At 44.1% G+C, this 18,041-nt stretch overlaps 1 protein-coding gene across 1 annotated transcript in view; it reads right to left on the bottom strand.

Moving 5' to 3' along the window:
- LOC134402436 (cytochrome P450 2J5-like) overlaps positions 1-17,820 on the bottom strand; it is a 58,476-nt gene extending 40,656 nt beyond the window's left edge. The window contains exon 1 of the mRNA XM_063131875.1: positions 17,493-17,820. Coding sequence (XP_062987945.1) covers positions 17,493-17,660 — 168 coding nt within the window. The 5' untranslated portion in view covers positions 17,661-17,820. The remainder of the gene's footprint in view (positions 1-17,492) is intronic.
- Between the last annotated feature and the right edge of the window lie 221 nt (positions 17,821-18,041).

Genomic DNA, 18,041 nt, shown 5'->3' with positions numbered 1-18,041 from the left:
TAAGGCACTTATGATCCACACCTAGATGATGACCTAGATGATTCTGTTGCAAGCAGTTACAAAGAGGTCATGCAGAAAAACCTGCTCTATTTGTTCCTTTTCCAAACAATTTCATGTGAGGCATATGTGAAATCGAACTGACTGATGAGTGAACTTGCTATTAGAAAGTTCTTTGGGTTAGTGGGCACATTTGGAATTTTGAAAGAGTGTCATGGGTGCTCTCACAATATGGTTTCTATAGAGTTGTTCTCAATCATAAACTGTCTACCAAGATGTGGTGGCCAATCACAAACCACTCATTTCTCAGAAGGCAAACTGGAGAGACTAAAAGAAAAGTAAGTTGTCCAAGAACCTAAGGACAAAGCAGAGATTGGAGTCTGTGCTCCAAAACACAACACGATTCCTTTGAAGCCAAAAAAAGTATAGCTGGAGTGACCAAGTACAAAAGAGGGCAGGGCTCCTGCATAGGATGACCATATGAAAAGGAGGACAGGGCTCCTGTATCTTTAACAGTTGCATAGAAAAGGGAATTTCAGCAGGTGTCATTTGTATATATGGAGAACCTGGTGAAATTTCCCCTTCATCACAACTGTTAAAGCTGCAGGATCTATACTAGAGTGACCAGATTTAAAAGAGAGCAGGGTTCTTGCAAGCTTTAACTACTGGAATGAAGAGGGAATTTCACCATGTGCTGCCCACATGCTAATGACACCTGGCCCCCATCTTTACAGTGCTGCTTTGGTGCCACGAGGAACTTTGCTCCCACACTTGCGTTCCTTCCCGGCTTCTGCACGGGAAGGAAGTCAAGTGCGAGTTTTCCAGCTCTAGAAAAGTAAAACACATAAAAATGGAGAGAGAGAAGAGGAGCTGCAAAGGTACAGATAATAAAAATGAAAAAAAAATGGGGTTGTGGTAGAGGGAACAAGGCAGCCAGAAAGGGACTGGGTGAACCACATCTTCTCCTTCTTGCTGGCCGTTCCTCCCCACTCACCCCCATTTATTTTTATTTTTATTATCTGTGTCTGCACAGATACAGATAATAAAATTAAAAAGGGTTGTGGAATGGCCCTATTTCTCCCCTCCCCGTTTTCATTTTTTTGCTTTTACAGAGGCGGGACTGTCCATAGTGACCAATCAGGGTGTGCCATAGGCCTTAATGACCCAAAAGTCAGGGTAAGTGCCCGACGTTTTTGGAGCGGAGTTTCCAGGGTTTGCCCCTGGATGGCTTCACAATGGCGGCTGCATCATGTAGAAAAACTTCCTGACTGTTAGAGCAGTACGACAATGGAACCAGTTACCTAGGGAGGCTGTGGGCTCTCCCACACTAGAGGCCTTCAAGAGGCAGCTGGACAACCATCTGTCAGGGATGCTTTCGGGTGGATTCCTGCATTGAGCAGGGGGTTGGACTCGATGGCCTTGTAGCCCCCTTCCAACTCTGCTATTCTATGATTCTATGAAATCCTCAGCCCAGCAGGTCAAGTGCCTATTGGAATTAAGTCTTAGGCAGCAAAAAGCATGGAGAAGATGAGATAAATGGACCTCCTGTGGTAGGGTGTGCTAGAGATAATCCTCTCCTATATTAATTCATTTACAAACTTAAACCAGTAGAAAAGGTTAAAAGCAATAAGAACAATTAAAACTGTTAAAACCAAGTACAACTTTGGAGAATTTTAACCTTCAAAGTAGGGGTGTGCACGGACCCCCCGCTCCGCTTCACTTGCAGATCCGCCATTTTCCGGAGCGGGTCGCTCCGCTCCGCCCCCGCTCCGCCCACTTCCGCTCCGCTCCGCTCCGCTCCGCTCGGAGCTCCGGATCCGGATCCGGAGCTCCGTTTTTGCCCCCCCATAGGGTTGCATTGAAAGCTAAAAAAGTAAACAACTTTTTTTCCGTTGAAGTTAGAAACCTCACGTTTGGCACCATGACACCTCATGGGCGTATACACACACACGCCAAGTTTCAAGGCAATCCCATCATCCCCTGATTTTTGGCGAATTTTTGAAAATCGGGCACCCCATTCACACCCCTTGGGATAGCTCCGTCAATTTGCATGTTAGAAACCTCAAACTCGGCAACAGGGCAGCTTATCCATGTGTCCACATGCACGCCAAGTTGCAAGCAAATCCCATCATCCCCTGATTTTTGGCGCGGCTCTATCCTCTAACGCACCACCCATAACCCTAATTCACACCCCTTTAGATAGCTCCGTCAATTTGCACGTTAGAAACCTCAAACTCAGCACCATGATAGCTTATCCACGTGTCCACATGCACGCCAAGTTGCAAGGCAATCCCATCATCCCCTGATTTTTGGGGAATTTATGAAAATCGGGCACCCCATTCACACCCCTTGGGATAGCTCCGTCAATTTGCATGTTAGAAACCTCAAACTCGGCACCATGAGAGCTTATCCATGTGTCCACATGCACGCCAAGTTGCAAGCAAATCCCATCATCCCCTGATTTTTGGCATGGCTTAACTCACCCCAAATTGTCCCATTCTACAACTACGTCAATTTGCATGTTTGAAACCCCAAAGTCGGCACCATGATAGCTTATCCACGTGTCCACATGGACGCCAAGTTTCAAGGCAATCCCATCATCCCCTGATTTTTGGGGAATTTATGAAAATTGGGCACCCCATTCACACCCCTTGGGATAGCTCCGTCAATTTGCATGTTAGAAACCTCAAACTCGGCACCATGATAGCTTATCCATGTGTCCACATGCACGCCAAGTTGCAAGCAAATCCCATCATCCCCTGATTTTTGGCGCGGCTTAAACTTTTTAACTCACCCCAAATCAAGTCCCATTCTACAACTACGTCAATTTGCACGTTAGAAACCTATCCTTTGGTCCCATGACAGCTTACCCATGTGTCCCCATGGACACCAAGTTTCAAGGCAATCCCATCATCCCCTGATGTTAGGGGAACTTTTGAAATTTGAACACTCCAGTATGTCAGGGATTTAAAGTTGCAATTGCAGACAGCTCAATGGGGCCAGTTCCAAGGCAATCCCAACATGCCACGAGATAACCCTAAATCTTCTTGCACATTTGAAAAAGGGATTATTGAATTTGATAAAGTCTAAGTGAGCGCAGGAAGGACTTCTCCCCTTAGTCAAAGCAAGACACATACACCATCGTTGCAAGGTGGGAAGGGGAGAAGGGAGGGAAAGCAGGCAGGCAGCATGCATTGTAGTGCCGCAAGGATGGCTTGAGCACTAACGCATAGCAAACCAACCCGTAAGCGGGCGCAAGGAGCAAGTGAGGCAAAGATGGCTGGTTGTTTCTTTCTAAGCCAGCAGTTACGCCTTGAGGGGCACAGAGGAGGACGACTGGGAGCAAGCGTGCCGGAGGGTGCTGGCCACGAACCGCAAAGCCCATCTCCCAGGCACCAGGCGGGCAGAGCAGGCGAGGAGTCAGTCCTGGCAGATGCCCCACCACAGCAGCACCCCGGGGGAGGCGGGCAGACAGGCAGGCAGGCATGGGTTGGCGGGCCCAGAAAAGCTGGTACCTTGCACAAGTAAGCCATAGATCTGTGGGGGAGTCAGTCCCAGCAGATCCAGCTACCTCACAAGGACGGCTCCCAGGCAGGCGGGCAGGCGCCTCCACTGTAGTGGCTGTGCTCAACTCGGCGGGCGCACTACAAGACGAGTTGAAGTGAGAGCTCACTTCTCAGGAAACGTAGTGGCTGTGCTACGGGAGATCGGTGGACTGCTGGAGCTTAGCTTTTTCTCTGAGGGGAAGTCCATGAGTTGAAGTGACAGCTTGCTTCTCAAAGACAGGGTTACAGCGGAAGAGGGGTGGGACGAGACCAGGGAGAGAAGCTCAACCAGTGACTACTACTAATCCCCACATCCTGGAGGACCACAGCATCCCACACAAAGTGGCTGTGGTGAAGTCAATGGCTGTCATGAGTCGAAGTGAGTGCTCACTTCTCAGGAGGAAACTTAAACTGTCCCTATGCACTAAGTGGCTGTGCTATGGGAGTTCGGTGGACTGTTGGAGTACCAGCCGCAATTGGGGAAGTGAATGAGTTTCAGTGAAAGGTTGCTTCTCAAAATCAGCACACAGATCAAGGACTCCATTTGATCCCCGAGCTATCTAAAGGGTGACCCGTGGACTGCTGGAGTTTTCCTCCGGTTCCCGGTGGCTGGGATGGGTCTCGGCTTCTCAAAGCCATGGCACTGCTGCATATGCAGTGCAGCTTCTCGAAAGAGAGCTGTCCCACGGAAAAACGGTGCATTACTGGAGCTTAGCTTTTTCTCAAAGGGGAAGTCCATGAGTTGAAGTGACAGCTTGCTTCTCAGGAGGAAACTTAAACTGTCCCTATGCACTAAGTGGCTGTGCTATGGGCGTTCGGTGGACTGTTGGAGTACCAGCCGCAATTGGGGAAGTGAATGAGTTTCAGTGAAAGGTTGCTTCTCAAAATCAGCACACTGATCGGGTCACCCAGAGGACCACAGCCTGTACGTAGTGGCTGTGCTGAAGTCAATGACTTCCATGAGTTTAAGTGAAAGGTTGCTTCTCAAAGGCGAGGACTTGCCTGTTTCATTTTCGCAGCGAGACAGGCAGCTGCAGTAACACTCACAACCACACACACAAGGACAGCTTTTGCACAGAGGCTCATGAGTTCAAGTGACAGCTTACTTCTCAAAACCATACTTCTGGATCAGGGAGTACGTCTTCCACTCCCAGGGCACTCCAAAGGGCGACCCGTGGACTGCTGGACTTTACCTCCCTCAGTTGGGGAAGTGAATGATGAGTTTAAGTGAAAGCTTGCTTCTCAAAGACGGGTTACAGCAGAAGGGGAAGAGGAAGAGGATGAGACTGAGGAGAGAGAGAGAAGAGAGCATCCACTGTAGTGGCTTTGCTAGTGGCTGTGCTACGGGCGATCGGTGGACTGCTGGAGTACCTCCCGCACATAGGGGAAGTGAATGAGTTTCAGTGAAAGGTTGCTTCTCAAAATCAGCACACAGATCAAGGACTCCATTTGATCCCCGAGCTATCTAAAGGGCGACCTGTGGACTGCTGGAGTGTAACCTCCCTCACCCTCAATTGGGGAAGTGAATGAGTTTCAGTGAAAGGTTGCTTCTCAAAATCAGCACACAGATCAAGGACTCCATTTGATCCCCGAGCTATCTAAAGGGCGACCCGTGGACTGCTGGAGTGTAACCTCCCTCACCCTCAATTGGGGAAGTGAATGAGTTTCAGTGAAAGGTTGCTTCTCAAAATCAGCACACTGATGGAGTCACCCAGAGGTCCACAGCCTCTATGTAGTGGCTGTGCTGAAGTCAATGACTTCCATGAGTTCAAGTGAAAGGTTGCTTCTCAAAGGCGAGGACTCGCCTGTTTGCTTCTCAAAAAACCATACTTCTGGATCAGGGAGTACGTCTTCCACTCCCAGGGCACTCCAAAGGGCGACCCGTGGACTGCTGGAGAGAGGCAGCCTGGCTAGTGGTGGTGGTGCCAGGCATTGCCTTGCCCCCTGCTTGCACCTCACCTAAACGTGCAGTCAATCATGGACAAACGGTTGTAAACCGCCCAGAGAGCTTCGGCTGTGGGGCGGTATATAAATGTAATTAAATAAATAAATAAATAAATAAATAAATGGAGTCTTTTGGAACTGGGTGGAAAACTATCCGGATGAGTTGACTAAGCTGTACCGGACGCCACAGAAATGAAATGAACTCAAGTGCGGTGCTTTGCCCTCACATTCAGTCACACACACGCACGGTGACAAACTCTGCCTAGTGCCTACAGAGAAAAAACCAGCCTGCCTGAACTGTAGTGTGCCTGCCAACCCAAGGAGGGGTGGAATTAAAGGGAGCCTGCCTGTCACTCCCACGAGGGCTTGAGGGTGGGGTATCCCAGCAGGGGGAGATTGCCCTTCAGAAAGACCAGCTGCTCCACCAAGTCCGGCTCCAAGCGAGAGCGGTGAGGGGTCACTATGTCGCCCGCCATAGAGAACACCCTCTCGCTTGGAACACTGGTGGGTGGGCAGCTGAGTCGATCCATGGCCACCCGCGACAGGTCCGGCCAAATCTGAAAACGGGATGACCAGTAGGCCAGGGGGTCCATGGAGGAGTCCTCGATGGGCTCTGACAGGTAACGCTGCACGGTGGTTGCAGCGTCATCCTGGCTGGTGGCTGGGGAGGGTCTCTGCCCAAACACGGTGTGCAGAGCCTCTTCCCAATACCCCTCGCCTGTGCTGCTGCTGGGAGGGATGCAGGTGAGGCTGCTGCTGGTGCTGCTGGTGCTGCTGCGGGGAGGGGTGGCCTGCTCCTCTGCCTCACTCTGCCCCACCCTCTTGGCCCATGCCGCCCGCACTTCGCCCACCAGCGTTTCCACCCAGTGCTGCCTGCTATTTGGCCCACAAAGCCCATCCTTCACACGAGGGTCGCACATGGCTGCCAACATGTGGACCCTGTCGGTTTGGATGGGCTCCAGCCTCCGCGTCACGCCGTCCCTCAGCCTAGTCACCGCTTCGCGGACCTCGGGCTCGAAGCGCCTGCCGGTGACGGGATCCCTGTACTCCAGAAAGTCGCCCATCTGTTTCTGGAGATACCTGCATACAGGGATCACCTGGCTGAGGAGGGCAGAGCTTTTGCTCAGGGTCTCGGTGGCGTTCAGGAACGGCTTGAGGACCGCCACCAGCTGGGACATGGCGTCCCACTGCTGCTTGCCCATGTGGTGGACGCCCATGTCCCTGACCCTGAACAAGTCGTGGATGGCACGCTGTTGCTCCACCATCCGCTCCAGCATCAGGTAGGTGGAGTTCCAGCGTGTCACCACATCCTGCACTAGCCTGTGCTGCGGGAGATTCAACTCCTCCTGCTTCTCCCGCAGCAAGCGACTGCCCTTGACGCTGTGGTGGAAATGGCCTGCCACCTTTCTGCAGCTCTCCAGGAGGTTACGGATCCCGGACAGGGGACCGAGGTTGGGCTTGCTGCTGCCCATCCCAAGGCCATCCCTCACCACCAGGTTCAAGACGTGCGCGATGCAGCGGACGCCCTCGAATCCGCCGTCGCGCACCGCCTTCACCATGTTGGCTCCCCCGTCCGTGACCATGTAACTGTGGGTGACCTTCTGCCCAGCTAGCCACCCATCCACCATGCGGTTCATGGCCTCCGTAATCTCCGCTGCCGTGTGGGACTGGTCCATCACTTGCGTGTGGAGGAGGGCCCAGCAGTAGCCCTCCTTGCCAGTCCCTGTAGTGCTGGATCCTTCCTGCCCCACAGCTGCCCACCAGTGTGCCGTCAGGGACAGGTAAGCGTGCACTCCGCCCTCGCTGGACCAAATGTCCGAGGTGAAGTGCACCATCCGTGCCTCTGCCTGGCACAGACGACCCAGCATTAACTCCCTGCAGGAACGGTACAGGGAAGGCACCACCCGCCTGCTCAGGGTGGTGCGACACGGCAGCTTATAGTATGGCACCACAAGCGCCATCAGCCTCTTGAAGCCTGCGTTGTCGACGAGGCTGAATGGCTGGTCGTCCAACGCCACCATCTCACCGATTGACGTGGTGATCTGGGAGGGCGTTGGAAAACGCCATCTTGTGATTCCATACATCCCCCACCCCATTTCCGGCAGGGTTGCCTGCCTAACCCTTGTGGGGATGGGAGATGGAGAGCTGAGACTGGAAGTGCCAGCAGCAGCAGCAGCAGCAGCAGCAGCAGCAGCCGCCTTCGGCTTTCCCCTGGAACCAGTCGCCTTGCCCGCCTCTTTCCCCAGCAAGACCAACTGGTGCTGCCTCTTAAGATGCATCTTCATGCTGCTGGTTCCATAATGCCCTGTCGATGAACCCCTGCTTAGGCTGAGTTTGCAGTGGCGACAGACAGCAAAGCGGGGATCCGCTCCCAACTCAAAGTGGTCCCACACGATGCTTGTCTTTCGTTTCCGTGGTGACACCACCAATTGCCCGCCTGAGCTCTCTGGTGTTGCCACAGAAACAGGGGTGTGGGATGAGACTGGGGAGAGAGCCTCGGCCTGCTGCTGCTCCTCCTCAGCCCCCACATCCTGGAGGCCCACCGCCTCCTCCTCCTCCTCCCCCCCTCCACTGTGCTGAGGACCTCGTCTAGGTCCATCATCGGGCTCGTGGGCTGAAAGGAGAATGAAGGAGTTGGGGATACTCCTCCTCCTCTAATGGCACTGCTGCCACGTGCCTCTTGCAAACGGGCACTTTTCCCATTCCCACCCTCAAAAAGAGAACGCCGGGCACAAGTTGCAGAAGAGAGTGGCTCTGCCTGCTGCTTGTCCTGCTTCTGTTTTGGAGCAGTCAGCCAAGGAGTTGCCCGTTTGAGTTTCACAGGAGGAGAGGAAGCCTGCTTACTGCTGGCAGACTGAGCCTTGCTGCTTTCAGCACGCCTGCTTCCTCTTTTCATGATGACTAACAAAATATTAATACTACTAATACTATGTATAAGGTACTACTAAGAATATGTATAAGAAGAATATAATATGTTTAAATGTAGGGAAATGGGACAAGAACAATAAAATATACTACTACTAATATGTATGAGAATATACTAATATATATATATATATATATATATATATATATATACTACTAAGAATATCTACAAGAATATAATAATATGTTTAAGAATATTACTAATAAATGTAGGGAAATGGGACAAGAAATGGGACAACCACTACTATAACAAGAACAAAATATGAATACTACTACTAATATGTATGAGAATGTATACTAATAGACTACTAAGACTATGTCAAAGAATATAATATAATATGTTTAAGAATAGGGAAATGGTGTGCGTATGCTTTCCCCAAAATGCTCAATCTGTGGCTGCCTGTTGAACTTGACAAAAGCAGCCCACTCTGTCCAAGTTACACAGAGAAGAAAAAGAGAATCCAATTTTTTTGGTATATTTGGTATATAGAAGATAGAAGGAAACACAATCAGGATTTAAGAGAGGGGAGGGGGGAAAAGAACCAACCACTACTATAAGAAGAACAAAATATGAATACTACTACTAATATGTATGAGAATGTATACTAATAGACTACTAAGACTATGTAAAAGAATATAATATAATATGTTTAAGAATAGGGAAATGGTGTGCGTATGCTTTCCCCAAAATGCTCAATCTGTGGCTGCCTGTTGAACTTGACAAAAGCAGCCCACTCTGTCCAAGTTACACAGAGAAGAAAAAGAGAATCCAATTTTTTTGGTATATTTGGTATATAGAAGATAGAAGGAAACACAATCAGGATTTAAGAGAGGGGAGGGGGAAAAAGAACCAACCACTACTATAAGAAGAACAAAATATGAATACTACTAATATAATATGTATGAGAATGGACTATGTGAAAGAATATAATAAAATATGTTTAAGAATATAAATGTAGGGAAATGGGACAAAAAGTGTGTGTATGCTTTCAAAAGAAAGCTTTCACAAAAGCAGAACAGTCAGGCTTTAATACAGGGAAGGGGGGGGCAACCAACCCAACCACACACTCCAAAATTCAAAAATAAAGTTTATATTAAATCAAAGTAAGGGGAAAACACAGGGCAAACTAAGCTACAAGTCAGAAAGAAGCAAACAAACACACACACGCGCCAAACTAAACCTATCCTAATCTATCTCCAAAGTCCAAAGCAGGAGCACTAACTAACTAAGTGTTCCCTCCACGAACGCCAACCCACAAAGAGACACAAAACAGAAAGTTCTCAGGGTGGGTCTGCCTTAGTCCCCCCTCCAACGCTGGGATTGGAGGAGGATGCTTTCTGAGGAGATCAATTCTCATCAGGATTGGGAGTTGAATGTGCCTGTCATCGCTTCCAAAAAAATAAAAAAATAAATAAAAAAAACCCAAACCCCGATTTTTAAAAAAATATTGCACATGAACCACAGCACGCAGAAAGTTGAGAGTGGTCTCAAAATGACCCCCATCCACGACTCTCTGTGCACAAGAATTTTCAGAACGATAGCTTAAACCCCCCCCCAGTTATCCCCGATTCTTTCCCTCAATGCAATCCTATGGGCGAAAAGCCGAAACGCAGTTTGAGCCGCGCGGTTGACCCGATTTTCAAAAAAATATAGCACGCGACATGGACAACGCAGAGAGGTGAGAGTGGTCTCAAAATGACCCCCATCCACGACTCTCTGTGCACAAGAATTTCCAGAGCGATAGCTTCAAAAACAACGTAGTTATGCGCGATTATTTGCCGCAATGCAATCCTATGGCGAAATGTTTTCAAGATGGCGACCGGAGCGCTCCGCCTGAACTCGGAGCTCCGAAAAATGGTCGCTTCTCTTCGCCTTGCTTCTAGGGGGTCCGCGGTCCGCTCCTACTCCGCCTCTGGGTAAGGCGGAGCAGGCCAATCCGCTACTGCTTCTACGCTCCTAATCGGAGCGGAGCACATCCCTACTTCAAAGGCTTTAATAAAAAGCCATGTTTTAACCTGTTGCCAAAATGAAGGCATCATCAATAATAATAATAATATTTATTTATTTATTTATTTATTACATTTTTATGCCACCCAATAGCCGAAGCTCTCTGGGCGGTTCACAAAAATTAAAACCACAATAAAACAACCAACAGGTTAAAAGCACAATTACAAAATACAGTATAAAAAGCACAACCACGATAAAACCACACAACAAAATTAATATAAGATTAAAATACAGAGTTAAAACAGTAAAATTTAAATTTAAGTTAAAATTAAGTGTTAAAATATTGAGTGAATGGGGGCGGAGCTGGACGCCATGGAAGGGTAAGACTTCTTCTTGGGAGGCTCCCTGACGGGGAATCCGAGAACTCAATTATCTCATTTAAAAAGGCATGGGTCGCTAATGAAAATTAATGGAAATGCTTATGACTTCTAACTGAGGGTGAAGATGTCATTTTTGAAAGCATAATCAGTATAAGGAGTGAGGAATTTAGCCCGGTGTTCGGGCTTGTAAATCAGTCAGGCGGAGCGGAGAGCGAAGAGAACGAAATCGAAAGTAGAGAGTTGTTATTGTTGGAGCTCTTCCATCGCCTGGTTGGTTAAATTACTGTGAAATATACTCCTTATCTGGGAAGAACGAGTAATTGGCAATAAATTCACCCATCAGAAAGCATCGAAAGAGGAAAGTGGTTTATATGCATGGAAAGAGAGACGGTGTTGATTGTTATTTGGGACATTAAGCAATAGTTATAATAAGATCTATGCTGAACGTTAGAAAATAATAAAAAAAAAACCTGAAAAAGTTATTTGGCAGCGAAAACGCCCCTCTAATCATAATCTTGCCCTTCTTGAAAAGGTGCCCACAGAAGAAGTTACACAAAGTAGTGGGAGTGAACGAAAAGTAGCGAAAACGGGACTGACAAGATGGCGGAGAAAGCTGGCATGGCGCCAACTTCTATGGGGGAACTTAAGAGCTTGATATTGGATAGCAATGCAACACTGATAAAAAAGATGGATGAACATTCCAAGAAGGCAGATAAGCGGATGGGGGTGCTGGCTGACAAGATTGCCCAGAATGACAGAGCTATAAAGATGTTAGAAGTTGGAGTAAAATCAAGGAGAAAATGCAGGATGTCTTTGAAAAAAACTGCAATGTAAAGTTCCAGGACCAAGAATTAAAGCTGATCCATTTACAAGATCAAGATCGAAGATCTAATTTATGAATTAAAAACTTTATTGAAGAACCAGGAGAGGATTTGAGAAAAATAATTTTGAAGTGGTTTAAAGACATGATGCCTGATCTGGAAATAAAAGACTGTGAGCTGGAAAGGATTCACAGAGTGGGAGGAGCAAACTACAGAGGAGCAATTAAAGACATCCTAGTGAAATTTGGTAGTTACTACAAAAAAGAGCAAGTTATGAAGAAATTGAGATCTATGGCTCTGATAAAATACAAAGGCAGAGCAGTGCAAATTTATAACGATCTCTGTCAGCAAACACTCCAATGGAGACGCAGCGTTAAGCAAATAACTGAAACATTAACAAAGAATACAATAAAATATGCTTGGAGTTACCCTGTTTTCTTAAGATTTTCACATGGTGGGAGGCAGCACAGAGTAACCTCTTTGGATCAGGGCAAGGAGCTACTGAAGAGTTTGGGTTTGTTTAATGATGTAAGTTTGGAAGCTGCAGTTGGGAACGGAGGTGAAGCTGGGGCGTCTGGGGCGCAATAAATTTGATAAATGGTTTATGAGATAATAATACATAAAAGTTGTTAAATATAGAGGTCTTGCCGGTCGGGCAGAGCACCGCCTCCCCCCCTCCCTTAAAGGTAGATAATGGCCGGAGTGGTAGACTTACGGGGATTTGGGGGGGAAAGAGGTGGGTGGGGGAATGGGGTGGGTGGGTGGGGTTAATAGGGCAGGAGGGAGGGATTTGAAGGGGGGTTCAGGGTTTTTATGTTTTTATGTATTTATTTATTATTTATTTATTTTATTACATTTATATACTGCCCCCTAGCCGAAGCTCTCTGGGCGGTTTACAACAATTAAAAATAGTAAACATTAAAAGTATACAAAATTTTTAAAAAACATAAAAACAGTATAAAAATAACAACTACCCATTTAAAACAACAATTCTGGGGTCCATTAAAACAAACTTAACGTTATTAAATGCTGTTAATGTATGTGATTATGAGTTGCAGAGCACATGGGATCGGAAGGAGTATCAAAAGGTTAAATATGGATATCAACGCTCAATGTCAAAGGTCTGGGGGCAGTCGTGAAAAGGAGGAGATTTGAACAAATGTTAAATAGAGAAAGATCTGATATTATTATGCTGCAAGAAACACACCAAGGGTCTGATGGAGTAAACGAAATACGCACAAAATGGTCAGTTTATTATGAAAAGTCACTGGGGACAACAACAAAAAATGGAGTGGCTATTTTGATTTTTTTAAAAAAAGTGGATTATATTAGAAACTATAAAAAGGATGATAATGGTAGATATGATAAAGGGACAAATTGAAGGTAAAGCATATACATTAGTTAATGTTTATGCCCCCAATGAGAGACATAGAGAGTTTTATATGGAATTATTTAAAGAAATAGAAGAGTTTAAGGAGGGGTATGTTATTTTAGCTGGGGACTTTAATATGGTAATGGATAATAGATTGGACAGGTCAAACCCCACTAATGCGGAAAAGAGAAATAACATTACTATATTGAATAAATTAGTAAGAGAAAAAGATTATGTGGATTGTTGGCGTTTACTTAGTGGGGCGAATCCTGGCTTTTCTTACTACTCTCCAGTTCATCGTACATACTCTAGGATAGATTATATATTCGTTTCAAAAGAGTTTGCAACTAAGGTATGGAAAATGGAAACGGGGATAATAAAGGTAACAGATCACGCATTGCTAAGTTTAGAGTTTACCGTTAGAAAGAATTATAAAGAAGCGTTTAGGTGGAAATTAAATACAAAAATTTTGAAGTATAATAAAGTGGTAGAAAAAATGCAGAGGGAACTGTCAGAGACTTGGGAAATTAATGAGAAGGGAGGAATGACAAGGGCAATTGTTTGGGATACCATGAAGGCAGTAGTAAGAGGGATATGTATTAGAGAAATGTGTAATTTAAGGAGGCTCTACAATTTGTAGAGCAGGAAAAGTTGGAGGTAGAGATTAAGAAATTGGAGAAAGATTATTGGCAATTTAAAAATAAACATAAATTAATAGAACTACAAGTGAAGAAAAAACAATTAGAAAATTTAAACTTAGAGGAAGTTCAGAAAAATTTAATTTATATGAAAAGGGAGGATTTTGAAAATAGCAATAAAAATTCTCGATTGCTGGCCAGACTCACACAAAAGGAAAAAGCTAGGAATGGGATAGGAATATTGAAAGATAAACAAGGGAATTATTGTCATATAATGAAGGGTAAAATAAAAAAAATTCAAGAATTTTATCAAGAATTATATAAGGGAAAGGATATTCAAAAAAAGAAGTTGGAAGCTTATATAGAAAAGTATATAAAGAAGGGAATAAAAATAGAACATAAAGAGTTAATGGAGAAGGTAATAACTCAAAGAGAAATTGAAGAAGTAATTGAGAATTTGAAAGTGGGTAAATCACCTGGGGTAGATGGTTTAGGATCAGAATATTATAAGGTTTTTAAAACCTTCTTAGTACCGAAATTATTGAAGCTGTACAACTCCATATTGGAAGGAGAAAGGACATCAGAATCATGGGAACATTCATTAATAATTTTAATACCAAAACCAGATAAAGATTTGACTGTCCCTGATTCATACAGACCTATTTCATTAATAAACCAAGATGCTAAGATTTTTTCAACTATTTTAGCAAGGCGGTTGAATAAATTTATAGAGGAATATATAGGGGAGGATCAATGTGGATTTGTAGCAGGTAGACAGATGCCTAATTTAGTGGGAAGGGTTCTAAAAGTAATACAGGTGATAAATAAGTCTAGGGTTAAAGCGGGAATTCTGGCATTGAATATTTTCAAGGCTTTTGACTGTTTGAGCTGGCAAGCTCTAAAGATGGTTTTAAATAAAATGGGATTAGGAAATAAATTTAAAACTATAATAGAACAGTTGTACTCTCAAAATACAGCCGTAGTGGTAGTGAATGACGGAGTTACTGATAAGATACGACTAGCCAGAGGGACAAGACAAGGATGTCCACTCTTGCCGGTCCTGTTTGTAATGGTAATGGAATTATTGGCGAATGCAATAAGAGATGATGGGGAGATAGAAGGAATAGGTAGTATTAAAAAAAAAATGAATGTGTTTGCAGATGATACCTTGCTAACTATTAAAAATCCTATAGGAAAGATGGGAAGAATTAAACAGCAACTGAGAGAATTTGAGGATATTACTGGGTTAAGAATAAATTGGTCCAAATCAGAGATGATATTTAACTATACTAAAAAGGAAGAGAAGGATTGGGAAGAAAAGGGAAGAGAAATGAGAGTTAAGGAACAGATTAGATATTTGGGAATTAAAATTACACAGAATTTAGAGAGTTTAGAGAAAGAGAATTTAAATAGTTTAAAAAAAGAGATTTTAGTAAAATTGGAAAAATATAAAAGATTAAATTTATCCTGGTTTGGAAGAATAGCATTAATAAAAATGAAATTTTTAGCAAAGATTAATTTTGTGTTTAGGATGTTACCAATAAAAATTTCAGAATCAGAGATAAAAAGTTGGCAAAATATCATAAACAATTATTGTAATGGGGATAAGAAAGTGAGGGTAAATAAGAATAAACGGTATTTAAGTCAAAAAAAGGGAGGATTGGGTCTCCCAAATATTAAACTATATTATGTAGCTAATAGGCTAAGACATATTGTGGAGGCAATTATAGGAATAGGAGAATTAGATTGGATGGATGATAAAACTGCAAGTAATATAGAGATTAATTTGGAAAATGTATTTTTTAGGGAAGGGAAAAAAAATGGGTGGAAAGTATAGGTAACCCGCTCTTGAGGTTTCACTGGGAAATTTGGAGTAAATATAAAGGGGAGTTGCTCCTGAGCAACTCACCTCTATCACCTGTAATAATGCTAAAGAATTTCCCGGAGGAATTAAAGAGTAGATTAAGTAAAGTTTTAATAGAAAAAAATAAAATGAAATTAAGGGAATGGTTAAGTGAAATGAATACAAGAGAGGATTTGGAAGAGGTTTTAAAAGATAAGAAATTAACATGGCTAAATTATTGGCAATTAGAACAGTGGACTAAAAAGTGGGTAAGAGAAAATGGAGATTGTAAAGAATTGACGAAGTTTGAGGAATTAATAGTTAAGAAAGAAAATGATAAGGGAAAAAGAATAGTGTTAAAAGGGTTAATGAGTGAAATATAAAGAATATTGGTGGAGAAAGGGTTGATGGATAGTTCAGGTAAAATGGTTTGGGAGACAGACTTGAATATACAAATAGGACAACAGAGCTGGGAGGGACTATGGAAACAAAGAGCGTTGAGAAATATGTCAGTGAGAATAAAAGAGAATTACTTTAAAATTATGTGGAGGTGGTACCTAACCCCGGTTAGATTAAATAAGATAAATAATCAGCATTCAGCAAATTGTTGGAGAGGATGTGGGGGAAAAGGAACGTATTTACATATGTGGTGGGAATGCAAATATGTACAAAAATTGTGGAAGATGGTGTTTTTGGAGATTGAAGAAATTGTGGGACTGAAGATAGAACGAACACCAAAAGTTGCATTACTGTCACTATTTGAAGATTTAAAATGTAAAAAAGAAATTAAGGAATTGATAACGAATTTGCTGACTGCAGCAAGATTGATTGTAGCTAGGAACTGGAAGATTCAAGGGGAATATTCTATTGAAGAATGGTACAAAGAAGTATGGGATAAAGCTATTAATGATAAATTAATTTGTAATATTAAATGGAGAAGAGGTATAGCTAAAACAAATGATTTTGAAGGAATTTGGAAACAGTTCCTAATATTTGTGTTTTCTAAGGGAAGTGGGAAACCACCAGTAGAAGAAAGTATGAGATTTTGGAATCAGGAATGAGATCCCGAGGTGGGGGGTGCATGTATATGTTAAGTTGATTATGTTATATAGAGATGATATTGATGTTATTCAACATTTATGTAGTATGTTGTTTTTGCTTTAATTGTACTGGTGTATGTTTAAGTATTGTAGAAAATAAAAAAAATTATATATAAAAAAATACTGAGTGAATAAAAAGGTCTTCAGCTGGCGCCAAAAGGAGTACAGTGTAGGCACCAGGCGGACCTCTCTGGGGAGCTCATTCCACAACCGGGGTGCCACAGCAGAGAAGGCCCTCCTCCTGGTAGCCACCTGCCTCACTTCCTTTGGCAGGGGCTCACGGAGAAGGGCCCCTGTAAATGGTCTTAAGGTCTGGGCAGGTACATATGGGAGGAGGCGTTCCTTCAAATAACCTGGCCCCAAACCATTTAGGGCTTTAAATGTCAATACCAGCACTTTGAATCGGGCCCGGACCTGGACCTGGACTATTATTATTATTATTATTATTATTATTATTATTATTATTATTAATAATAATAATAATTCTTTCACTAAGGCCTTAGCTAGAACTACCTGCTATCCTGCAATGGAGGAAGGAAGATCTCGTGTTGTGTTTAACGAGAGATCCCTCCTCTGTTTACATGCGACGCTTGACGACTTCAGAAGGAGAGGTGTCGCACCCACCATTTTTTATTTTTAAAGGACCAGCAGCACACGAACGCTTGTGCACAAACGGTAAGTCCTTCTTAAAATGTAAATTATTTTCTCCACTCCTCCCACCCGACCCCCGATGGGCACAGCTCCCAGCTCCTCACGAGGTATCACGTGCAGCCGGGTCAACCCGTGGCAACCAGCAATGGGGCCAAAGTGGAGAGCGAGATCCCGGGGCAAGTGAGGGCTCATATCTCCCTGATCCCAGAATCCACTGTGTGTCATGTGGATGCACAGGGACGATCCCAGGGATCACCCCAGGATAAAGCCCCATCTAGCTATGGCCTCAGATTAACATGGTATGGATTTAGAATTTAGAAAGAATTACCTCAATCAGAATATTTTCATGAAGCATCGTCACAATCCACCACAGGCCTCCGATGACAGGAAGAGAAAGAGGCCCAGGAGGGAAGTGTCTCTGTGACCAGAGTTGGCCCAGGAAACGCAGAATCAAAAGGGCCACCAGCAGAGCAATCAAAAATGCCCAGGTCCCCATCCTTCTACTACGTTCTCTTTCTTTTTGATTCTTTCTAATATGTCTAGGTAGGTAGAACACTCTTCTTCAAATCGTGCTTTGATTTCCCCAGTCATGTTGCAACTTCTCTCCCTTTATATATTAGCATGGCATCTGTCTATAATCCCCAGTGATTAAAAACAAGCACAAAATCTTCTGATGCCATATCCATGTAGCTTTAGAATTTGGCCTGCAGGCATTTATCATAGCAGCACACTTTAATAAAAAATACAGACACTTATATAGAGGAAAAACTGTACAGTCATGAAACTACTAATTGATTAATTGAAAAACAATTCCATCCAATAATTCAATAATTGTCCAGCTGACACCTTGACATTTAGAGAGTATATTTTCTGCTGA

This window comes from Elgaria multicarinata, chromosome 8 (genome assembly GCF_023053635.1).
Source record: "Elgaria multicarinata webbii isolate HBS135686 ecotype San Diego chromosome 8, rElgMul1.1.pri, whole genome shotgun sequence".
Taxonomy (NCBI): domain Eukaryota; kingdom Metazoa; phylum Chordata; class Lepidosauria; order Squamata; family Anguidae; genus Elgaria; species Elgaria multicarinata.
The sequence above is the reverse complement of the archived record's forward strand: the minus strand, read 5'-3'. Positions and strand labels throughout refer to the sequence as shown.